The following is a 27,450-nucleotide window of genomic DNA, read 5'->3' as shown; positions in this document are numbered from 1 at the left end:
ATGAAAAAAGTTCTGATAAACACCTACACTAGTGACCAAAATTGTGGAATGTGGAAACCTTTTGGAAAAAGTGTATTTTTGAGGTTTGATGACTCATAACACCACGTTTTTTTTGGTGTAATAAAATAAAATTATATATCAATGGAAAGATAATTTAATCAAGAATGCAATGCAATAACTTTTATGAAGGATTTTTTTATTAGAACAGCAGTTATAAAGAAGAAAAGTGAAACATAAAAAATGAGATATACAAAAATTCTCACAATGTGAGTTAATACTTAGTTGGGTTACCTTTTAGCATTAATTAAGGCCTTACAACGCCTTCCCATGGAGTGAACCAAGTTTTATAGTTCTGCAGCTGTTCTAATGTGAGACTAAGATTGAATTATTGCTTCTATTAATTGGGTTTTATTGGTGGGTTGCTTCTGACTAACAAGTTTCTTTAGTCAGCTCCATAGATTTTCGATTGGGTTAAGGTCTGGGCTATTCCCAGGCCATTCCAGCAGTAGAATAAGATTATCTTGAAACCACTTTTTGCACACAGCAGCATGACATGGAGCTGAATCCTGTTGAAATATAAATGCTTCATTATCTCTGGAAAGATCACATGCAAATGGCTTCAGTTTGGGCTCAAGTATTTCATTTATGTATTTTTGGGCATTTATATTCCCATTAATCTCATAAATTCTGCACGCACCTTTTGATGTCATACAACCCCATATCATAACAATAAGTGGGTTGTTCATGGTAGATGTAATGCAAACAGGATGTAAATCTTCTCCGATTCTTCTCCTTACATATTTTATGCCATCACTACCAAACAGAGATTTTGGTCTCATCACTCCAAATAACACTGCCCCATTGTTCTGCTATTCAGTTAACATGGGTTTTAGCCCAGTTTAATCTTTTCAACCCTTGTTTGAGAAATAAAAGGCTTTTTTCTTGGATTTCTAGCATTTAGACCAAATTCCTGCAGTCTGCGCTGAACAGTCCTTGCACTCGACTTCACATTTTATTGCAGCATTTCATCTTGTATGCATCCAGATGGTTTTCTTCTGTCACGTAGGCACAGTCTCTTAATTCTTCTATCATCACTTGTTGTTGTGCATCTTTTTCTGCCTTTACCAGTCTGATTTGTAGTGACTGAGTGTCTTTATACCTCTTCAAAAATTTAGAAATGCCATCTTTGGTTAAGTTTCCACCAATTTTTCTTCTAATTTCTTCATAACTGTAGCCTTGTTCACTTAATAGTATTATTTTACATGGCTTTCTGGGTGACCAGTCAACTCTTTGCGGCATTTCTTTAATTTTATTACGTTTTACAAGCTCACTAAATGAAAGAACAAAAAAAAAAAAAAAAAAAAAAAAAAAAATCAACTTGATAGCAATTATATAACACTGACAAATGTCTTTCTCTCAGCTCCAATACATGACATCAATAGCTGAATCATTGGCTCATTGTCAAAAGATGACACCTCATTGGCTACATTCAAATGAAGGAAGCTACTTCGTATCAACCCAAGCAAGTTGTGCTTCTTTTTTCTGGTTATTTGGTCATAACTTTTCATAGAATACAGATAATTGAACAAACTTTGTTGCATTACATTCTTTTTGGCCACCAGTGTAGAACAAAAATGATATTAACGCAACTGATGTAACCACAAGGAAGAACATATCTTAAAATCCTTTAATCCCCATGTTTCATCAAATTGTATTAATTTGTTCTTTTTCTTTTAGGATAGATAAGAAGACGGATAGATAAGAATATCAGAGGTTTGAAAAAATTTTAAGACTCAGATGTGAGGACTCTCATCAAGTTTTCATGCTGTAAGAAAAGTCTTTACAACTGAAAATGCTGGGGACTGTTGGATATGCTGGGGACACAGTCCCCTAAAAGACTTTTAGGGACTGTGTCCCCAGCATATCCAACAGCTGCCAGAGGAGCAAGTTTAAAACATTGCTGCAGTACATGCTATGATCCCTGATTAGACGAATACCAGAAAAATCATTGTAAAGACTCTTCCCGGGAACGAGTTGGGGTCCTTATCCACTGACATCTGGACATTTAGAAACTCTCAGCAAAGTGGGTCCCCAAATGTTGGAATTCTGACCAAAAGAGAGAATGTGTGCTGTTACCCCAGGGAGAATAATGATCATTTTGAGAAATCAGGTGCAATTTTTTTTTGCTCATATTGTGATTATGGATGAAACATGGCTTCACCACTATGACCCAGAGACCAAATAACAGTGAGTGGAATGGAGATACAAAGGTTCTCCTCTGCCAAAGAAGTTACAAATCCAAAAGTCAGACTCCATCCATATCTGAAAATGTCTTTTGGGATGTGGATGGTGTAATCCTTACTAAGTACCTCAGAATAGATGAAACTTGCAACAGCACTTTATTGAATAGCTCTGAAGGAAAAACACTGTAGGAAAATGAGCAGAAGCATGTTTGCTTTTGCAGGACAACACACTTGCTCACACTGCTCATGCCTAACAGACAATACACAACTTTGGTTGTGTATTGTCTGTTAGGTATGAGTATCTACTTCACTCTCCCAGACCTGGCTAAAAAATTACCACAGATGAAGTCATGTCTGCAGCTGAGGACTGGTTTGTGTAACAAGTGTATAACGCTTTGTGGAGAATATGTAGAATAACGTGTAAGTAACATGGTTTTACCTCGTTTTCTTTATGGTGATTATCACACCTTGTGTTCGTTTGTGCATATATAGTTGACCCTTGAACAATGCGGGGATTAATGACACCCCCCCCCCCATGCATGCATTGTTCGAAAATCCTCATGTAGCTGTTGACTCGCCAAAAACTTAACTACTAATAAGCCTACTGTTGACTTCGAAGCTTGGCGATAACATAAACAGTTGATTAACACATTTTTTATGGTATGTATGTATTAAATACTATATTCTTACAGTAAAGTAACCTAGAGAGAGGAAAATGATAAGGAAGTGAAAATACATTTACAGTACTGTACTGTATTTATCAATACCGTTAGTTTACATTGTGTGTTTACAAGATGAACTATGTTTGTCAGTACCTACGTCAATATTGTCTTATATGTTACAAAACACTGTAGATGTTATACGTATTACTAATACTAGACAAAAAAAATAAGATAATGTGAAAAAGAAATTCATATTTATTTACAGGTTTAAGGATACATGCATTGATGATGAATTAGCAATATTGATTGCTTTATGGTAGCCTAGTACAATCGATACAACTGCTTCACACTAGCCTATACACTAATAACTGAACCGTTATAAAATTTTTATTTTATGCTAATTAATGACAGTTAATTTTCTGCAGCTATGATTTAATACTACATGTTTGCTTTTGTTTACATTTCTCTCGACTGCAAATGGTCATGTATGGTTTGTAAGTGTGCATAAGTTTTGATGTCTTTTAACTTTTTGCAATAGATTTGTGCATATTTTATGGTAGTAAATGATAAAATAGATAAGTATCTGCATGTATTTTATGATTCATGACAAACCCAAGGTTTTAATTTTTTCGATATTTCTAGGCTATTTAAAATTATTTAAAAAAAATACATAAGTGGATCCATGCAGTTCGAGCCCATGTCAACTGTCTGTGTGTCTGTCGTGATGGACACTGAGAGACATTTTTTTAAAAAAAAAGATTAAGTGGAGAGATAAAAGTAAAAAAAATACTATTTAAGTATATTGCATGACTAGTTTAGTCTTCATACAAGACTCCTTTGGGTAACAAGAGGGAACAACCAACAAAAAATTGCGAAAGAACAAAAAATCTATATAATACATACAATCTGATGCTTAAATTATAGTTTTTTTTGTTCTTTCACAACTTTTTTTTTTGTTGGTTGTTCCTTCTTGTTATGCACCTGAAGTCTTCTATGAAGATGAAACCTAGTTGTGCAATTTATTTAAATTATTATTAAGAGAGATCTCTAGGGAGACAAACTCATTGAGGGAGGCAACATGCTACACACAGCAGCTATTCTTGAATTCATTCACACTGCTTGCACTCACAACATCCAATGGCAGTCCATTTCAGTCACGCACCACCCTCTGAGAGAAAAATCTAACCCTCACACCCTTCTTGGCGGCCTTTATTCTCAGCTTCCAGGGATGCCCTCTCTTTCTTTCCTTACCCTCCATCACTTAAATTTTGTAAGACCCTTTCAGAAGTTTATAATTCTCAATCATATCACCCCTCTTTCTCCTTTCTTCATAATCAGTATTCAACAATCCTGATATAATTTTTAACACTCTCCTTTGTACTCTCTCCAATATATCAGAATCACAACAGAAACCAGGAGACCAGATCTGCACACAATAGTCCAAGTGAGGTCTTATCAAGGCCTTGTAAAGAGGCAAAATAATATGTGAATTCTTTGCCACATGGCCCCTAAACTTCAACTTCCTATCTATTAACACTCCAAGATCCCTAGCCTGAACAGTTTCTTTTAGCCTAATCCCACCAATATAATATGGCATTGGGTATCTAATCATGCCAAAGTGAATGACTTTCCATTTATTGACATTGAACTGATACCCATTTTCCCATGCCCACAATTCCAGCCTATTCAAATCATTCTGCAAAGACTACATATCAAAGCATTCCTGATTCCCTACCTATCTTTGCATCATCAGCAAATAACTGTATGTCACTTGTCAAATCCTTCCCAATATCATTAATGTACAGGTTGAATAACAATGGCCCAAGCACTGATCCTTGTGGTACACCACTTGTTACCTTAAATCTTGAGAGACTCAGATCCCTCATATACCACTATTTGATATTTGTCAGTCAGCCATCCTCTTATCCATGTTAATATTGTATAACCATGTTAATATGTGATCAAGTTGCTAAAACATGACCTTCTCTTAGTAAACAATGTTGTTCATTGCAAAGTAGTATTTTTATAAAATAGTAATTTTTACTTTTAACTCTTGGCTTTCCATCATTTAATCTTTTTAAAATATATCTATATGAAGAATTTCTTCACTACCACCAATAATTCAAAACAACGTTGAACATAATGAGTATTAATTTTTAGCATTAAATCACCTGATCTAAGAAGGGTATATAGTATTTTGAAAAACATCTGGTAGCATATATATTTCAATGGGATGACATCAAAATCACACTTTTCATATGATACAAAATATGATTATGAGAAGTGAAAGAAGAAATGTCAATAATATGCACTCGGTATGTGTTCCTTTTCTGACACAAACTCTTCTGTTCGTTATTACCCATCATTTAGTGAGTTATCAAACTAGATAATGCAATAAATTAATTTTTCAACATTTGATGATAAATATATTCACTTTTTTAACTTTTCAGGTTCCTGCTACACGAGAAGTTTTAGGCTCTCTTCCAAATGTATTTAGTGCTTTGTGTTTAAATACACGGGGATTACAAGCATTTGTAGCATGTCATCCTTTTGAGCGACTTTTCAGGGTTCTTATATCTCCTGATTATTTACCTGCAATGCGTCGCAGAAGAAGCTCTGATCCATTGGGAGATACAGCTAGTAATTTAGGTAATGCAATGGATGAACTGATGAGACATCAGCCCAGTCTAAGGGCTGATGCCACTGCTGCAATTGTAAAGGTAAAAATTAAAATGAATAAAATGTAGAAATTCTTAAAAGATTAAAAAGGACTATTTTGATATGTTGATGAGAATATCTATCAAGGTTTTTAAGTTTTATCATTTGTAAATACAGTAAATATTTCATCAGTTGTGAATTGTAAATAGTCTAGGGAAGGATGTGTGGGGGAGGGGGGGGGGGAAAGAAAGCGCAAAATTTGATCTGTTATTTTTCACAGAATCTGAACCTTGACTTAAACAACTAGTTTCACCTAGGAACTTTTCCTAATGAGCTCATTCTCAAAATGTACTATAGATGATAATTCTATTCTGACTATGTGATTCTGTGCATGTTCTGTTTCTACAGAACAAATTCCATCCAGCCATTATTAGTCTCACATTGATGATAACTCAGTATGGTGGTCATCTTGTTTGGTGCGCCAAACAAGATGACCACCATGATTTTATACCCCTTTTTTCTTGATATCTTACTGTTTCTGCTGTTCTTATCCAAATACCTGCTCTCACCAGAGAACTGAAATAATCAACTGTGTAATGAAGATTTTAATTTCTACTCCATAGGAAATCTTCAGAGAGAAGCTATTCAATACGCTGCAGTTATATGGTGTCAATGGGGCATTATATCAAGCAATACTTAGTCTTTATTTGAGTTGTGAGTCAGCAGTTAGAATTGAAGGAAGTACAGGAAGATGGTTTAATGTTAAATCTGGTGTGAGACAAGGATGTACATTATCCCCTCTGTTATTCATTATCTATATGGATCACATTATGAAGGAATGTGCTATTAAACCTGATATCAAAATTGGAGATGTTAATGTCAGCTCTTTGCTTTATGCGGATGATGTTATACATCTAAATAAATCCGCTACAAGTCTGCAAGATTCTCTGACTAAATTGAATAGCTGTTGTAATAGATATGGTATGAAGGTCAGCAATAAAAAGACAAAGACAATGAAAATAGGCAGAATCATTGAAAATGTCAACTGTGTTGTGAATGGAGAACCTGTGGAACAAGTAAAACATTTCAGCTACTTAGGCACAATTTTTACTGAAGATGGTAAACTAAATATAGAAATTGACAACAGAATCAGCAAAGCTGGTATCGTGGGAAGTCAATTGAATAAATTCATATGGAATAAGAAAGAAATTAGTCGGAACACTAAATTAGCTGTATACAAGACTGTGTTCAAACCAATTTTAACTTATGGATCTGAGAGCTGGGTCAGAGGTAAAACACTTGACCAAAGACTAGAGACCGCAGATATGAGAGTCCTGAGAAAGATTAGAGGGGTGAACAGATGGCATCAATGGCAATATCATATTAAAAATGAGGATATTAGGAAAGAACTTGACATTGACAGCATCCAGGAATGTGTTAGCAGAGCTAATCTCAGATGGTATGGTCACTTAAATAGAATGGGAGAGGAAAGATTAGCAAAACAAGTGTTCTCTGCCAGGTTGGCAGGAAAACGACCCAGAGGAAGACCAAGATATAGGTGGATTGATACGGTTCAAAGTGCCTTAGACAATAGAAATATAAGATCTGATAATGTTGGAGTCTTGACAAGTAACAGACTGATTTGGAGGAAAATTGTAGATAGGAAGTTAGTAATGATGTAATTTTTTCATGTAGTACTGTCATATCCTGTACACCCCTTGAGGGTACATGGCAGGAATTTGATGATGATGATGATATCTTCAAACACAATGTAAACTCTTATTCTCCAAAAAAAAAAAAAAAAAAACCAAAGATTCTAACCAAAATTAAATATTCAGCAAGTTAAAAACTTAACATTGCTGCAGGCTTTAACATCTGTTTAAAAGAATTCAAACATGATCATTTGGCATTACAGTTATCAGTGGGTTTCTTAAGTATAAAGAGCTAATAAGCTTCATTTCGGCAATGAAAACATTACTTAAATTAAGGGGATATTAAATTCCACATAGTTTTAAAACCGAATAAGAAACGCAAAGATTTCAATCAGAGTTTCTTGCCGAATATAGTAAACTATAAAGTACCGGCGACACTAGCGTTAGCCAATGCAAGTGATCCTAGTACGTAGTACAATATCTAGTGTCGCCGGTACTTTATAGTTTACTATATTCGGCAAGAAACTCTCTGATTCAAATCTTTGAGTTTCTTATTCGGTTTTAAAACTATGTGGGATTTAATATCCCCTTAATTTAAGTAATGTTATCAGTGGGATTTGTGGATAGAGCAAATCATCTTTACTGAGTCTGCTATGCTATGCTTTTGCTGATGTAAGTACAGAGTAAACTTTTTTTAGAATCGGCACTGGATCCTTAAAAAAGGAACACATCACCAATAGAAATTGTGTGAAATTCCCTACGATAATACAATTCTTAGCTTACTACTCACGATTGCCTGTACTCTACTACTGACACCCTTTCTGATAATACTTATGCACATACAGTTCTTATATTCACAGTGATTTCTTGGTGGCAGACAAAATATTGGAATAAACATTTAGTTTATTATTTTTATTATTATTTAGTTTATTATAAACATTTATTCATAATGCTGCTTTTATCCCATTAAACCTAAAGATTATATGCATAATGTGTGTGTGGAAATCAGATTGAGTTGTTAACATATGACCTTAATTTGGATTTTGAAACATACAGCAAAGGTTTAGTTTTAGGTAATCTGAAAAGTAATCTAAGCTCCCCCCCCACCTTCTCACATGTAATTTTAGATAATGACTTTTGCTGGGCATACTCCTTACACTGTTATCGTTTTCAATCAGGGAGGCCATTTTCTGCTCTAATTGAGGGTACATCTCAACTAAACCAGTGTTTTACTGATGTACCCTCAATTTTATCTATGAAATCTGATGTTTCCATATACTTTTTATCCTGTAAGGAATTATGTGCAGTTTGGGTATTTAATAACGATGAGGCCTGGTTATCACCAATTGGCATTCTCTTTAAAAATGTCTCTGGTTTGATCAACTATAAGCTGCAATTGCACACGATCATTTTAATTGCTGTTAGATAACAAAACAGAGCTGGATGTGAGAACTGCTTTTTGTGGTAGGGGAAACAGTTTTTAGTAATCTGCAGTAAAATTGAATTTGAACACGTCCTTCATTGTTGGTTGTGAGAAGAGATAGAATATAGACATGCAGTAGTAGGTGAAAGACTCAAAGATACTGCTGCCATAGGAGGGAAAACTTGTTCTTGTTTCTTGTTCACTCATTAGGTCAATATTCACCCTCCAGGTATTGATGTTGATAGAGTAAGTTGCAGTAGAATTATTACTCAGCTATGTGGAAGCCTTCTGATTTCCTGCCAGTAGACTTGGTCTCATGTACAAGGGTGGTCTGAAAAGTTTTCGACCGTACTATTGACACACTTTTTTTTTTCCCTTAGTTGCTACATCTGTCATAAGCATCCATGTGAAATTGCCAGTCATTCTATCAACTAGTCTCTTTTATACAGCTTTCTGAAGCAAAGTGTTGTCTGTATCCCTTGAAATGGATAAAATTGAGTATCACGTGGTTATAAAGTTCTTTGTAAAAGAAGGTTTAAACTGAAAAGAAATTCATTTGAAATTCATAAAAGTTTATGGATACTCTTCTCCTTTGTTTTTGACAATTAAACATGCTGAGTTTTTTACATGGCTGTACCAGTCTAAAATTCTAAAATTCTTCCTTGCTAGTCAGCATTTTTCTTCGAATCAAGCGGTTATTGCAGCTGTAGAGGGTTATTTTACAGATCTTCCTGAGAATCACTGCAGGGACAGGATAATGGCACTGCAATAAATGTATTAGTCTTAAGGAAGATTATGTTGAAAAATAAAAATAATTTTGAAATTATAAATTCGTTTTTTCATTGTTAGGCTGAGAACTTTTCAGACCACCCTCGTATGCTATCTGGTGGCTGGTCTGAAGAACCATTTTACTACTCTTTTGCATTTTGGGAGAAACTGGAAAATTGGGGGGGGGGGGATGACAAACAGTCTACTGTTCCAAAGACCAAACATGACACCGAATACTGCAGGCCTCCACCAAGATAATGGTGGGATGTGATAGTTCTTTTGTATTCTCTCTCTAAAATTCAATAACCACTCTGGCCTCTTCAAATATCTCAATCTAATATCAAGTTTCTGTAATTGAAATACTTTAATAATGAGGTCACTCTTCCCATGAACTTCAGTGTCTTCAAATGAAATTGGCTTTCTTTAGTTTCACCATCAAGTAGCCAGGGATGCTAAGGTATTTGTCACCATCACTGACCTAACAGTTAATGCCTGTACCAGAATCAGGGTTGCCAGATTGGCCTTGAAATGGCCAATCTGGCAACCCACTTTTTTGAACTCTGTGGGCATGAAAAAATCAGTTTGGCCATTTATGCAAATGTAGCCACTAATTTGGTCATTTTTATAAAGATTTCAAATCATATGCATTATTTACTTAGTTTAATATTGTTCTTGCATTGTAAGGCTAGCTATTGGTACCCCTTTACGCGGCGTTTGGTTGGCGGTGACGCGCTTGATGCAAATTGACTGTTACTGAAAATGTTTGTTCGATGATGTCATAATGAGCCTTTGGTAGCTGGCTTATAGTTTGTTACTATGACTCACTCAATAACACCAATCATGCTTGAGCTTCATTCTGTACGTGTATAAAACAAGTACACAAAGCTCCCACTCGCTATTATTGCTATAAACATGATCCAGTTCTGTTGATAAATACCACCAAACACAAAGCAGCTTCATTTTGTACTCGTATAAAACATATACAGCAGCCATACCAACTTGGTTCCTTGTCTGTTTTCATCGTCTCTAGTTAGTTACGGCGTAGACTTTGTGTTGCAAGTGTTGTTCCGTTGCATGATATCAGACATTTGGTGCTCTTTGGTGATAGTTCTATCTCATAAGCTTCCATACTAGAATATTTTGCATAAACTTTACCCACACTGTGACAATATGTAAGTAATATGTTCAATTTCGTAAGAATGGTAATTAAGTGATTTTAGTATAATTAATGAATAATTTTTTAATGTCGTTTATAAACTCGATCTTTACCTTGCTTATATTTTTGTTATTTTCCCTTTACCAGATTGGTTTTTGCTAGGCCAGATTAGTATTTCTACTACAAATTTTGTAGTACTATTATCTATAATTTGTTTTTTGTTTCTTCAATTTCTGAATTGAGATATTGTTTTTTTTTTCAAGCCCTTTAAAATGCCTAATTACAAAAGTGATAATAGAGGTGGAAGAAAATATAAAAAAGAATGGGAAGTAAAATATTTGTGGCTGAAATCTTCTGATGATGGACAACATGCATATTGCACGTATTGCAAAACTAACATGCTGACAAAACTTTATAACATATCTGTTCACAAAAAAATCAAAGAAACACCAATATAAATCTCCCAGTACATCACAAACAACTCTAGATAAAGTTATCAAATCACTCATGAATGACCAGGAAAAACAAGCAGAAATAGAACTTGGCCTTGCAATAGCATGTCATTCCTCAATTCGTGCTGTAGATCACATAGGTGAAGTAGTTAAGAAACATTACCAAAATAGTGTTCTTGGTGGCATTAAACTGCACAGAACTAAATGTATTTCAATTCATTAAAAGAGCAACTGAAGCATGATTTAGAAGTTAAAAAGTATGTATTACTAGTAGATGAATCTACAGATATTGCAATGAAACAAATAAAATTCGCTCAGCTTTCTTGGGTCTTATACCAGTTGTAGAGACAACAGCAGAGGTTTTATTTAATAAAATTGTAAAGTGTTAGCTTAATATAATCAAACTCTTAAGAACTGTATTGGGTTTGCTAGTGATGGTGCTGCTGCTATGGTTGGAAGTAACAATTCCCTGTGGACTAGGATTAGAAATGAAAATCTGAACTGTATTCAAATGAAGTGCATTTGCCACTCTCTGGCAATTTGTATACAGCATGCATTTTCAAAGCTGCCATCCAATGTTTGGATTCATTTTGACTGAAATCCCTTTGTGGTTTTCAAATAGCAATATGAGAAGAGAAGATTTTAAGGCTCTTTTTAAAGTGATGAATTCAGCAGTCAAAGATGACCAGGAACGAGATGCACCCCTTCCATTTATGAAATTGTCCAAGACAAGGTGGTTAGTGAGAGGTAAAGTCGTCAATAATATACTGCTAAATTGGGAAGAATTAATTGCCTACTTCACCTGCTGTGAACAATATGGAGGTCAGGATACAAGATATAAGGCATGGTTGATAAAAGAGATGTTACAAGATAGGATGAATTATTTTTACTTTGTTTTTGCTACTCCCATTGTTAAAGACTTTGAAAGGCATAATGTTTTGTTCCAGCAAACCTATACTGATCCTTACGATCTTGCCAAAGAACTGCACGCGCACGGAGATAGTCTTTATCAAAGGCTGTTCAACGAAGATGGAACGTGCAAGATAGTAGGAAAATTTAGATTTTGGAATTAAATTTGATCAAGAAATTAGAATGTACACGATCAGCTTTAGCACTTCTCCTAATATGGAACAAGAAAATAATAAAATAAAGTCTGTGAAATTTTGGTGCCAAGCCATGCTTCAAGAATCATTGAATCAAGTGAACAAGCGATTCCCTGAGTCAGCTGATATATTTAAACGTCTGTCACTTTTAAATCCTACTGTTATTCTAAACCTTCTTAGGGAAATTGGAAAAGATCAGAAAAGGGAAAATTTTCTGATCTGCCATTTTTCCACCTAATAAATGATGTTGATGTAGTCGAAGACCAATACAGAAAAATTAGCCTTGTTGCGTGGAATGAAGAAGAAAACTTTAAACAAGATGGAATCCCTAAGGAAGCTTTAGAAATTTGGCAAGTAGTATCCAAACACAATAATTTTAAAGAACTGTCAAATTATGCCCTAACATGCCTTATTGTGCCAGCAAGTAACGCAATAGTTGAACGAATTTTTTCTTATATAACATCTAACAAAACTAAACCCAGAAACAGGATGCAAATTAAACTGCTGGATTCAGTTGTAAGAATCCATTCATTCTTAAGTGATAACAATATGTGCTGCCAAAACTTTAAATGTACTTCCGAAATGCTACAAATGCACAATAGCAAAACCCTTTACACTCGACTGCAGAAAAAGAACAAGATATTCAATATCTTGAGGAAGTGCTGTCAAATTAACAGCTGAGTTTCACTGTAAGTATTTTACATTTAATTAAAAGTATTTTTGATGATATGTAATCGAATATATAGGCATAATTTATGCACACTTAATTGTTGGTATGTTATTTCACACAATTCAATCATTTTATATCTCTGGCCATATTTTTGGCCTAATACTTTTCATGGCCATTTTTGGCCATAAGCTGTTGTGTTCATCTGGCAACTCTGACCAGAATAACTGACAACTCTTTCCAGTCTGCCAGTACACTTGCTCTCCTATTGACAAGCTCCATTTCTGAATTTACCATGGAAGTCAGTTCTCCTCTTGATAACTCGTACCACAAACCTTTTTTGTCGTTGAAAAACCTACACAACAATCCTGTTTCATCTCCTTTGACAGTATCAGTGAATGCTCGCTGACTTCTACTCTTCCTTTCTATGGTCTCCTGATTCAAACATCTGCTCAGGCTAAATAACAAATAATCCTCATTGAAATGATGCCCTTCATTTCCCATTCCACCCAAAATTTCTTATCACCAAAACCCTGGTTCACTTGGTTTCTCCTAGGTTTTTTCCTTCTGCTTCATTGGCACACTTCTTTATGTGCTGTTGCAATACAAGAAAAAAAAGATAAAACCATGAAATATCAGCGTAAATAAATTATTTTCTTATTATTGTATTGTGTTTTGAATTAGAACTATTTAAAAAAAAAGCTCAACATGAACTTCTAGCATGTCACTCTACTCAACAAAACAGGATGAAATCATTGACTTTTTTTCATTAGCCAGTATATTTTGGTTTGTATTAAACTAAAGTTTTATAGTTGATCTCTGTTTTTAACAATTATTTTTTTTTTTTTATTCCGTTTTTTTATCCAATTTACTGGAAGATTAGGTATCAATGTATTAGGCAGTATGCTTTTATACACTTTTTTTTTCTAATCTATAGATTTGAGTGCCTACAATGAAAAGTGAGGAAGGGAATGATAAATTTTAAATAATCCCTCAACCCACATATACATTGATACCTAATCTTCCAGTAAATTGGATATCTCCAGGTATCATCATCAAATTCCTGACATTTACCTTCAAGGAGTGTATACAGGATATGTTAGTATTACATGAAAAACTTACACCATTACTAACTTATCTACAATTTTCGTCCAACCCTATCCGTTACCTGTCAAGACTTCAACATTATCAGATCTCATATTTCTGTCTTTTAAGGCAATTTTTTGTGTATCAATTCCCCCTATGTCTTGGTCTTCCTCTAAGTCTTTTTTCTGCCAACATGGCAGAGAACACTTGTTTTTATTATTGTTATTATTATTATCATGGGCAACTCCAAGGAGTCCTTAGACCCATCGAGAGAGGCCCTAACATCATGTCAAGAACAACTATTCGACATTCACACAGTATCTGTCATACTGTTAATAATTTGTGGATTTTTATATAGATAAGGATATTCATAGATATATCTTAATATTTTTAATCCTACCATAGAGATGATCTCTGTTTTTGACAATTATTTTTTTTTATTCCGAGTGTACCTATATGTTATTATATGCACAAGGGTTCATTCCAATTGGTGCAATGATCTTAACTCTTTCTTTCAGAATCCAAATAATTGCTGACTCAAGACCAAAATACAAAATAAACACATTTAATATAACAAAAACAATATATATACACTTCAAACAACTTTATATAACTAACTACAAATTAATTGGGTCCAAGGCCTTTTAAAAAATAAACTTACACTTAAGACTAGACTAAACACTTGATTTGCACAATCACAAAATGTTCATAGCCAGTCTCTTTCTCTGTCAAGGCCCTTTTCAATAGATATATGACTCTATTCTTCATTTTACAGGATCCTTTCTCATCACTTATGTAACACACATTAATTCTTCCTGACTTAATTCTATCTCTTTTCTTCAGAAGAAATAACAGTCAGATCTGGCATCCTTAATACAGATGAAACTTCCTAATCAGAGTTTTCTCGAACATTCCTTTAGAACGTAAATAACAAATTCTTCTTTTATTCACTAAATGCTTATTGACAGTCTTAAATCTTCCAATTAAAAAAAAAAAAACTTAGTTCTATGATTCCCTTTTCGGAATCTACTATTAATCTTTCAATTAGTGTTTCCTCCAATATTCCGTTTTCTTCTTCTTCTTCCTATCATGGAACATAGGCCATGTGGCCTGTTCCGGTCTCATGCCATCTCTTTCTTGGTCTTCCGATTCTTCTTTTTCCACTTATTTTGTATCTGTATAATATTTTTGGTAGTCTGCTGTTGTCCATTCGATTTAAATGTTCTAGCCATTTTTGTTTATACTGTCTTATGTAGTAATTAATTGGTTTGATTTTTAGGGATTGTAAGATTTCTTCATTTGTTTTGTGGTCCCACTTGGTATATCCCGCTGTTTTTCTGAGGAACTTCATTTCTGCTATTTGAATTCGTTTTTCAACTTTCCTTTTCATGGTCCATGTTTCGCTTCCGTATAGTAGAGTTGGTTTTGACAAGACATTATATAGTCTGATTCTAGTGTGTTTTTGTACCAGGAATATCTTAAATATACTATTTATTATGCCATTTACTTTGACAAAGTTTGATATTTTAGTGTCTATGTCTTTTTCTTCTTCGTATGATAGATCACATCCCAAGTATCTGAAAGTGTTTACTTGTTCTAGTATTTTATTGTCTATCACTATTTTACTTCTTATTGGGTTTTCTCCTTTGAATGCCATTATTTTTGTTTTTTCTTTGGATATTGTCATATTGTATTGCTTTGAGATATCATTTAATGATTTTAATGATCTTTGTAAGTCATCTTCTGATGTAGCTAATACTATTTGATCATCTGCAAATAGTAGTGTATCTATCTTCATTTGCGGGGTCATTTGTATACCAAATGGGTTATGCTGTTTCCAGATTGTTAATATTTCATTTATATATATATATATATATATATATATATATATATATATTGAAAAGCAGAGGTGAGAGGGTACATCCTTGTCGTACTCCTCTTGATATATCTTTCCATTTTGAGGTGTGTTCTAATTTAACTGCTATTTTATTTCCTGTATATATTTCTTGAATAGATTGTAAAAGTTGGTTTGGTATGTTTAAATCGGTTAATATTTTAAACAATTTTTGTCGACTAATTTTGTCAAACGCTTTTTCATAATCAATAAACACCACATGTGTTTCTTTTTGAAATTCTCTTCTCTTTTCTATTAATAATTTTAAAGTAAAAATTGGATCTATGCAGGATCGGCCTTTTCGGAAGCCATTTTGTTCTTCTAGTAATTTGTTTTCTACAATGCTGCTTAGTTTTTCTAAAATTCTTTAAAGTTCTTAGTTTCTTTAAAATATTCCGTTTTAAAACGCATAAAGCAATATTTTCCTTTTATTCATCAATACTTATTCCACTTTGAAACTTAATAGTTCCACGATTCCTTTTTCGGAATATACTATTAATTTTCTTCCGACTGTTACATAAAAAGTTCCTCCGAACCTAAATATCTCACGGCCTGTGCTCTAAATTCCTTCCTAACGCTCTCTTGTTTACAGCCGTTACTCAGATACTGGACGCTTTCTTGCCAGGTGTCAATCGCTCAACAAACTTCTCCGCGAGCATGCGCACTCCACTAAAGTGGCAAGCGAGAAAGTTAGGTATAAATAATGGCTGACACGCTGTCTCCGTTAGCGACGAGAATGTCCTCATAAAACACAACTTTTGATAATTTTAAATTACAAGAAATTTCTTGTAAGTAATACAAATATCAAATCTAGTAAGTACACCAATTTTTTAACTTCTTTACATATCACTTTGGACAAAACAATTCCATAACGGGCACATCGCAAGTGCCGACAATGCGTGTTATGAAACTAAAACTAATAAACATAACATAAACAATATGTAAAAATATTCAGAATTTTAATTATGATTATTTTTACAATACCTTGCCTTGAACTCATTCACAATTATGGCACCACAACAGACTCTGGCAGCTTATTTCACTCATTCACCACTCTCCAAGTAAAAAACCTAGCTCTAACACCCTTGCTAACCACACTCTATCCATTGTCGTATCCATTGTTCCTGCAAATTCATTGAGGTTAGCTTTCATCTTGTTGGAAGAGAAATTAATCATTCCCATAAAGTACATGAATGGTAAGTAAAATGAATACTAAATTGACTGCCTTGTCCACATGAACACCTAGATTTTCTGGAGCCCAGTAAATACAATTATTCCGATTCACTGTTACATTAAGCTTAAATTGTGGTTCATCAGATCAAACCATCTTCACAAACTCCTCATCTATAATGTGTTGAACCACTCGCAATACTGCATTCTTAGATGAGGATTGTCTTCGTTCATTCATTGCATGTAATAATCTTGAGATGTAAACTTTCCATTTAGCTTCTTTAAGAATTCACTATAGCATTTATAAACTTAATTTATAAATGTTAGTGCAAGTCTAATATTTTCAATTTGTTTAATTTCAGCTTTTAGAAGAATTATGTGCAATCGGTAGAGATCCAAGATATGTTTGCTGCAAGCCAGCAACCAAAACTGATATAGTATCGTCAGGAACTAGAACTAATAATGTGGCTAATGAAGCCGGATCATCGGATGAAGAAGATGATGATGACGAGGAAACTGGAGGACATACTGTACCTGGAACATTAAAAACAGCAGCTGAAAAACCACTGACGATTGATATTTCTGGTTCAGAAACAAAAACTCCTGTTCCTTTGGTCGATTATATCTTAAATGTTGTAAGTAGAAAACTCTGTCTGTGTGTAGTATCTTATGTGTATTTATGTTTTTATTTATATATTTACATATATTTACTTTGTACTCTAAATTTATGAGGTGGTGTTTATTTACACCACCTCATATATTTATATACACCACCACCACATACCAAATGTATATCCACTTTCTTGCATTATAAGATTTGTCAAATGACAGTGAGTAACAGGAATAACTATAGCAGTGATAATATTTTATTTTTCATTTTGATAAATTCTGGAGGCTCGTACCATGTTAAGAATAACTACTTTAATGTCCCAAAGTGACAATGATTTGATTAGCTGTAATTCTACAGAAATACATTTGATCAAACGGGAGGGGGAAGTTATATACCATATTGAGAGAATAGCATTTTACATTTTAAATAATACTAAAGCAATAACTAGTAATCTTGCCAAAACTGAATTAGAAGCTGTGAAGTCTTTAAACGCAATTCAAAACCAAACAGCTAACCTTCAAAAATTAAATTACTCAGACACAACTTGTGAAATATAACCCAACTAATAGCATCTACCAAAAGGAATAGGTGAGATAGACAGTGGCATGGTTGTCTCTATAAAAACCCACACACTTCTGTTGATGGGGATTCGATATGGTAAGATGTAACTGCCATTAATAAGTTACAGCCCACTGGAAGTTGGGGCAGCAACAACAACTTTCATCCTGATCAGCAGAAAATCATAAGTGATAATGGTGTAAAGGATACTTTGGTAGGTGGATAATCATGAAGAATGAGAAACGGCTAGTACACTGAGCCTCTCTAGAAGGCTATTGCTGGACAAGGAAGGCAAGGGAATACCACCTTGTTCTATTTTTCCCTAGCAAGATAGCAGCATGTTGGACATTCTAAAAGATAGTAAAGCACACAGGCTCAATATATGCAGGAGAAGGAAGGCTTCTCAGGTCGTAAACCAGCGAAATCCTTGCACATTCATTAGGATGTGGAATGTGAGAACCCTCCTACAAATTGGGAAATTGGAAAATTGAAAATTGAAAAATGGATAAATTAAAAATAGCGATATTGGGAATTAGTGAAATGAGATGGACTGGAGACTTTTGGAGTGGTGATTACAGAATCATTTATTTCAGGTGATCCAGCAAAAAATGGAGGTGTGGTGGTTCTCAATAAGGAATGGGGGAAAAGAGTAATCAACTCAATAAAATGTAGTAGCAGATTGATAATGGTAAAACTAGAAGCAAAACCAACAAATATTATAATAATACAAGCCTATATACCTACTAGCTAAAAAAATTCGCTAAAAAGGAAGATAATCTTATTGTCATGTGATCGGAATGCAGTCATTGGTGAAGGCAAAGATTGTAGAGAGGTGGGAAGGTACGGATTTGGATGCTGAAATGAAAGAGGGGATAGACTTTTGGAGTTCTGCCACCAATTCAATCTGATCATTACTAATTCCTGGTATGAGGTACCAAAAAAGGAGGAGGTATACTTGGAAAATGCCAGGGGATATAGGAACGTACCAAATAAATTATATTGTGACAAGAAATAGATTTAAAAATCAAGTAAAATTATGCAGAAGTTACTGGAGCTGATGTGACAGTGACCAAAATTTGGTTTTATTGAAATGCAATCTGAAATTTATAAAGCTATCACAACCAAGGAAATGGCCCAAACCCAAATGGAACATAAATAACTTGAAAACAGAGTAACTATAAACTACTATAGAAACTATAAACAGCAAACTGATGAAAAGCATTAAAACTGGAGAGAGGGAAAAGAAAAACATGAGAAAAAATGGATTCATTTGAAGATACAATCATCAAGGCTACAAATGACTGCATAGGATTAAGGAACAAGCAGATAAAAAAAAGCAATGGATCACCCAGGATATTCTAGATCTAATGGATGAAAGAAGGAAATACAAAACCTCTCTAAAGGAATAAAGCAAAGACAAATATAAATATATAAAAAATATGATAAATAGAAAGGTATAATATAAAATAATATACAATGGTATACAGAGAAATGTAAAGAAATAGAAGATCTAACAGAGACTGGGAGAATTGTTAAAGCTTATGACATTATTAAAAGAAATAAGCCAACAAAACAAGACAAGAAGTACAATTATCAAAAATAAACATGGGAACATACTTATGATAAGGAAGAAATTTCGGAAACATGGAAGGAGTACTTAGATCTATATAGTGGAAAAGATCTAGACACCAAGGCTATAGAAGAATAGAAGATGAAACAAGACTTGATGTGGAAGAAATTGATCCAACTATATTAAAAGATGAATTTGAATGAGCACTGAATGAATTGTCAACCAACAGGGCACGAGGCATTGATAACATCCCTTCAAAATTAATAAAGTATTCAGGAAACAACTAAGTTATACCTTTTCAAGATCATAAAGGATTTTGAAATGGGGATCATCCCCAAATATTTTACACAGTGCTCTATCATACTCTAACATATTCCTAAAGTAAGTAATGCAAACAAGTGTGAAAATCATCGAACAATAAGCTTAATATCACATGCTTTGAAAATATACAAAAAAGGTTGAAGAATATGTTGGCAATGACCAGTTTGGATTCAGGAAACAGCAGGGGACAAGAGAAGCAATCCTAGCTCCAAGAACAGTTATTGAAAGAATATTCAAAATACTCTGATAGTCTTTCTTGACTTGGAGAAAGCCTTCAATAGTATTGGCTGGAACCAAATGTTTCTCCTCCTAAAAACAATAAAGGTAGATTGGAGAGATAGAGCTCATATTTAATCTTTACAAGCACCAAAAAGCTCTAATAGAAACAGCCAGCAATAAAACAAAAACTGCAATAGCAAAAATATGTAGAAGTGTAAGATGGAGTGCTCTCTTTCACCCATATTGTTTAATCTGTACATTGAAGATGCAATGAATAAATTGAAAGAACTAACAGAAACAGGAATTAAGATGAATGGAAGGGATATTATCTGGCTACAGTTCACAGATGATATAGCAGTTATAGCTGATAACAAAAACAAACTGAAATCCACCCTGACAGAGATGGAAGAAATTTTCACACAGTACAGCCTAAAATTAATTATAAGAAAACAAAACTATTAATTACAAGTAAAGCAAATCCAATGAAAATAAACCTGGAAATAAATAACCTAATACAACAGGTATCAACTTTTAAATATTTTGGAAGTCTTATCACAGAAGATGGAAGAAACCAATCAGGTATTAAAGCAAGAATAATCTTTCTAAAAAAGCATTTTACAACAGAAGAAACATTTTTACCAGCAAAGGACTTAGCATGCAGCTTCAAAAAAGGCTAGTGAAAATATACATATGGAGTATTGCGTTATATGGTTGTGAGGCCTGGACTCTAACAAAACAAGACATCAAAAAATTGGAGGCATTTGAACTTTGGTGCTGGAGAAAGATGATGAAAATTATTTGGACAGAAAGGAAAAGTAATGAAAGATGTTCATGAAGAGCAGTCATTAATGAAACACATCAATAAGAGAAGAAAAAAGCCTAATTGGACACCATTCGAGGCATGGGGCGGGGATGATTACAGAAATAATGGAGGAGACTGAGTATAGTCTACATAGGACAGACAAGCTATGGATTTGAGGTTAGAAAGAACATGTTGCATGCTGACCACAAAAGGTAAAGCAGGTTTAGTTTTGCCAGCTATACTTTTAATACCAACCATGCAGTTGATTTTAACATTTCATCCCCACCTTACATCGAAAAGAACTTTTGTTTGAGGCTCTGAAGGCATTTGTTATCTATTTCCTGAATAAAACCAAGGACTTACATTAAGTGGCATATGGAAATTTCTCATTAATATTATGTATTACACACACACACACACACACACACACACACACACACACACACACACACACACACACATAAAGTTTATGTATTCAATGTGTTTGTATATTAAATATTTGTACTTATATAAATGTACTATGCATTAAATGTATATTAGGAATTTTAATTTCACCAGCAATCACATGGCATGCATTTTTATATTTACTGTCTGGCATCAATTTACCTATATTGTATTGTAACAGTTTTTCAACATTTAATCAACTTCGTAATCAATTAATACATAATATTTATTTTGTATTTCTTTGAAGAAGCTACCAGTTCTATTTTGGTTGGTGAAACTAGTGTGTGTTATTGATTTAACTAATCTATTCTTGTGTTCTGCGAATCATTTTAGTAATTTAAAATCAATTCAAATTGTCAAGTTCTTTTTATGAGACCTGTCAGATTTCATGCTGTTTTAGAAACCTGTAGTCATCACTGCTGAAAAAGTATAAGGTACCGTTATCTTCTCTCAAAATGCATATTCTGGTGTTCAAGTTATAGGCCAGATTACGTAAATTCTGGAAGATATGTTAAATTTCTGTCTAAGAAAGAGCTTTCACAGATTCTGTAATTGAGAGAGAGAATACGGATGTTCTTTTTACCTATAATACTGAAGTTTAATTTTCATTTACCATATCACCAAATTTCACTATTTTATTAATTATGATTTGTCAAAGTGATTTATACATTTGTAATTATAAACTCTTTCAGACAAGGTTTGTGGATGCAATTTTGAGCAATAATTCCACTGATGATCATTGTCGAGAATTTGTAAGACAGAAAGGTTTGGTTCCATTAATGGCAATTCTTGGCCTCCCAAATTTGCCTGTAGATTTTCCTGTCACTCCAACATGTCAGGCTGTAGCCAGTGTATGCAAATCTATTTTGGTAAGGAAGCTTATTTATTTTTGTTTATCACATTCACTATAAGATTTTTTTCCACATAACTGTTGCTTAGGAATGAGGGAACAGTTATGGAGATATATGTAAAAACTTTTAAAACAGGTTTGTATCACTTCTTGATTATCCCACCCGATGATCTGTAGTCAAGCATTGCAAAAAATCCTTAGGGTGGAAGGGTGGAGGGATTTTGTCAGGCTCTCGTAGCAGTCATCTGTCTGGAGAGCTCTGAAAGCTAAGTTACTTATTTTAGAAAAAATAATGATCATCATCAAATTCCTGCAATGTACCCTCGAGGGTACATCGCTGGTGTACAGGATATGATAGTACTATATGAAAAAAATTACATTATTACTACCTTCCTATCTACAATTTTCCTCCAAATCAGTCTGTTATTTGTCAAGATTCCAACATTATCAGATCTTATATTTCTATCGTCTAAGCCACTTTGTACTGAATCAATCCACCTATATCTTGGTCTTCCTCTGGGTCGTTTTGCAGCTAACCTGGCAGAGAACACTTGTTTTGTTAATCTTTCCTCTCCCATTCTATTTACGTGACCATACCACCTGAGATTAGCTCTGCTAACGCATTCCTGGATGCTGACAATGTCAAGTTCTTTCCTAATATCCTCATTTTTAATATGATTTTGCCATTGATGCCATCTGTTCATGCCTCTAATCTTTCTCAGGACTCTCATATCTGCAGTCTCTAGTCTTTGGTCAAGTGTTTTACTTCTGACCCAGCTCTCAGATCCATAAGTTTAGACTGGTTTGAACACTGTCTTGTATACAGCTAATTTAGTGTTCCGACTAATTTCTCTCTTATTCCATATGAATTTATTCAATTGACTTCCCACCATACCAGCTTTGCTGATTCTGTTGTCTATTTCTATATTTAATTTACCATCTTCAGTAAAAATTGTGCCTAAGTAGCTGAAATTTTTTACTTGTTCCACAGGTTCTCCATTCACAACACAGTTGACATTTTTAATGATTCTGTCTATTTTCATTGTCTTTGTCTTTTTATTGCTGACCTTCATACCATATCTATTACAAGAGCTATTCAATTTAGTCAGAGAATCTTGCAGACTTGTAGCGGATTTATTTAGAAGTATAACATCATCCGCATAAAGCAAAGAGCTGACATTAACATCTCCAATTTTGATATCAGGTTTAATACCACTTTCCTTCATAATGTGATCCATATAGATAATGAATAACAGAGGGGATAATGTACATCCTTGTCTCACACCAGATTTAACATTAAACCATCTTCCTGTACTTCCTTCAATTCTAACTGCTGACTCACAACTCAAATAAAGACTAAGTATTGCTTGATATAATGCCCCATTGACACCATATAACTGCAGCATATTGAATAGCTTCTCTCTTGGCACCTTGTCATATGCCTTTTCCAAATCGACAAAACTTAAATACATATCTTTGTTATATTCCCATGCTTTCTCGACTATTTGTCGTAAAGTGAAAATGTGATCCTGACAGCCTCTATTTGGCCTGAATCCAGCTAGTTCTTCACCAAGCTTTTCTTCCACAATTCTTCTCAACCGTTTCTCAAGTATACTTGCATAGATCTTGCCAGGAACACTCAGTAGGGAAATACCTCTGTAATTCTCACATTCAGTTTTATTTCCCTTTTTATATATGGGTACTATGAGAGCTCTACTCCAATCATCAGGAATTCGTCCCTCTGTCCAGGCTTTCTGAACTATGCAGTGCAGCCACTGTAAGACTTTTATACCACCATACTTCAGCATTTCTGGTCGAATATCATCTACTCCAGCTGCCTTTCCACAATTCAAGCCTTTGATGGGTTTTTCTACTTCAAGTATGGATATGTATTCCCGACTGCATGCCTGGTCAGTGTTTTTTATCACTGTGCTGTCATCACTGCTTGTTTCATTTAGCAGTTTTTCAAAGTAATTACTCTATACTTCAAGGATATCTTTTTCTCCTGTTTTCATGTCACCTTTATCATCTTTAACTCCTTTTACAGCACTCTTTTTTATCCATTCCTAAGCTTCTTCAACAACCTCCAGAATATTTTGCCACCTTCTTGATATTTATTTTCTATATTCCTGCCGAAGTCCTCCCATGACTTTTGTTTAGCTAGTTTTACACACTGGTTAGCTTTCTTACATTTGTCTCTGTATTCTGTAAGAGTAAAAGCTGACTTATTTGCCTGGAACTTTTGATATGCTTTCTTCTTTTCCTTCACTGCCTCTTTAACTTCCTGTGTCCACCAGGGAGTTCTGATTTTTTTATCCTTGCACACAACCTCACCACATGCCTCTCTGGCAGAGTCAATCAATGTTTTCTTCAGAGTTTGCCACTGAATCTCCAAGGTTTGATTCCTGTTCTCAAACTCTTTCATTTTCTTTTCGATAATCTTTCTGTATTTTAGTCTACAGTTAACATCTGAGAGCTGCTCAACTTTTATTCGCTTTAAAACTTTTTTACATGTTATTCTTTCCAATATGAAATTCAATTTTATCCTGCTCAAGACTAAATAGTGATCACTTCCAATTTCAAATCCTCTGTACACTCTGGTGTCCTGCACCAGGGAGAAAACATCACTATCAACAATAACATAGTCAATGAGACTTTTCTTATTCCTAGCCTCTTCTCTCCGTGTGAATTTGTGCACATTGTTATGTTGGAACATGGTGTTAGTAATAACCAGTCCATGTCCTGAGCAGAAATCCAACAGATATTTGCCATTATTATTAGCTTTGCTCTTTTCTCCAAATTTTCCCAAAATATTTTTGTATGTCTCACAATCATTTCCTACTCTGCTATTTAGATCCCCAACAAGGACCAACTTTTCCTTTTTCATTGTGTCAGTTGCTTTTACTAGAGCGTCAAAAAATTCCTCCACTTCTACCTTAGTAGAACCTTCTGTACGACCAGAGGCACAAATAAGTCTCATTGTCCAGTTCCCCATTCTCATATTTGTCCACATTACTCTACTTGAGACTGACTGCCATTCAAGAAGATAAGCCTCTTATTTTGTGTTGAATACTATGGCTACTCCTTCTTTTCGTTGATTGTCATTGCCTGAATATAACATTTTGTATTTATTGCTCAAAAAGATCTCACCAGTTTTGGTCTTTTTTGTTTCAGTCATCCCTATTATGTCGATCTGGTATTTATCTAATTCCTCAGCTAGCTCCATTTCTTTGCCATTCAGGCTTCTTATGTTGATAGTACCGATCTTTAACTCTGGTGATGTTGAGTTGGGGTTTATTTTCAGATTTGTTCCAGTAGCTGACTTTTCGCTGTTCGCACTGGTTCCCTGGCGAAAACAACGGGGGCCTTGTTTAACCGGGCGACACCCCAGCCGGCATGAAATTTTGTCATGTTGTACCATCATTTTTTATTTTGGTTTAACCAATAAGAATACAATTTGGTCAGCTAAATCCAAAATTGCCAGCCCATCCTTGTTCGTTCAGTATCAAAGTAGATACCCAACAGGGTGCACCACGAGAAGGTGAGGATTGGACATTAGGTCAGAAGCCCTGGTCGGTTCTCCTCATTCCTTTGAAGGCTATGTGGAGGTCTCCTCTCAGTTATACAGCTTTGACCCTTAAGCACCCCTAAAAAAAATAATGATATTAGTTAAAAATTGTATTAGAACTAGATTATATTGCAGTGTTGAGATTTAAGTTAAATTTTTATTTAAATATAGTTAATATAAGTCATTCTGTATGATGCTACATAGCATTGCACATAGCACCAATATGAAACAATGGCATGCAAATCATCATTGTTCAAGGAATTCAACTAGGGAACTTTGTTCAATCCAGTATCTGCAAAATGTACTTGCTCCAAAGGAACTTTTATTTGAAAGTGTGTGTGCGAAAATGTTAGAACTAAGTGTCAGTAGTGCAGTTTGGATTGGGAGATTGAGTTATTACATAGAATATCCATTAAAACATGTGTGACAGACATGAAGAATGAAGAGTTGTTTGTAATTTATGAGATAGCATGGTTATGACAGGATGGAGCTGGAGCAAATGCAGAAATGCCTGGCAAGTTGTATAGCTGAGAACAGAAAGAAATATGTGAGAAAAGAGAAAGGAATGCTTGATTGAGAGAGAGAAGGAAAAATTAAGGAGATTGTTTTGTATGATAGTTCTGTTATAAGAGGTGTTCTTGGTGACATAGTGATAAAACAATTCTTCCTGGTCTCTAAAATTCAAGATACTATAGAATATATAAATATAACTATAGAATGCAAAGGAATAAAGGTGATTGTTTTGGCTAGAACAAATGATTTGCAAGGAGAGAAGTGTGTATGAGGAAGGACATGAGTTACTGAAAGTAGCAAAAGAAAAGTGTGTTAAGATCCAGTTCCCAATTCTGATGTTTGCCCACATCACACTACATAAGCCACACATCCACAAACTCCATATGATTCCTACTGAATAACCAAGTGTACACATTTACTCATTTGTTATCATGGCCATCCTTTTCAATTCTGTCATACTATGATAAGAAACTATCTTAACCAGTGGCAGACCATGAAGTTTTAAGTGGGGGTGCTGCCTATACATAATTTTAAAAAAATCATTATTTTTTTCCTAATTAGTAACCAATTTATTAATAAATAAATCTGTAGATTTATTTATTAATAAATTGGTTACTATTGGTTAATAAATTGGACGTCTTTCACATGGATCATCTTCAAGACTGGTACAGCCACGTTTGAACTTTGTAGCCCATTTATTAATTGTCAAAAATGAAGGAGAAGAGTGCCCATAAACTTTTATGAACTTCAAATGAATTTCTTTTGGCATTAAACCTTCTTTCACAAAGAATTTTATAACCACATGATACTCAGTTTTATACAGACAACACTTTTGCTTCAGACAGCTGTATAAAAAAAAAATACTTCACAGAATGAATAGCAGTTTGACCTGGATGCTTAAGGCAGATGTACCAACTTAGGGAAAAAAAAAAAAAATCTTGCTGATAGTGTTACAATCTATGGTTGATGCCGAGAACATTTCGGACCACCCTCGTATCTTACAATGGATATATTACAATGGAATTGGTATAGTTAATTTTGATAAGTGTATAGTTTGCAAT

The 27,450-nt window shown here is 34.3% G+C and overlaps 1 protein-coding gene across 1 annotated transcript in view; it reads left to right on the top strand.

Annotated features, from left to right (window-relative positions):
• HUWE1 (HECT, UBA and WWE domain containing E3 ubiquitin protein ligase 1) overlaps positions 1–27,450 on the top strand; it is a 1,068,888-nt gene that overhangs the window by 277,655 nt on the left and 763,783 nt on the right. Inside the window, exons 23-25 of the mRNA XM_090396304.1 lie at positions 5,356–5,625; positions 17,297–17,569; positions 22,151–22,327. Of these exons, the coding sequence (XP_090252430.1) occupies positions 5,356–5,625; positions 17,297–17,569; positions 22,151–22,327 (720 nt within the window). The remainder of the gene's footprint in view (positions 1–5,355; positions 5,626–17,296; positions 17,570–22,150; positions 22,328–27,450) is intronic.

The sequence above is a fragment of the Typopeltis vanoorti genome, chromosome 1 (genome assembly GCF_054136105.1).
Source record: "Typopeltis vanoorti isolate ZY-2024b chromosome 1, IOZ_Tvanoo_1.0, whole genome shotgun sequence".
Taxonomy (NCBI): Eukaryota; Metazoa; Arthropoda; class Arachnida; order Uropygi; family Thelyphonidae; genus Typopeltis; species Typopeltis vanoorti.
Note: the sequence above shows the minus strand (reverse complement) of the source record. Positions and strands in the feature narration are given on the sequence as shown.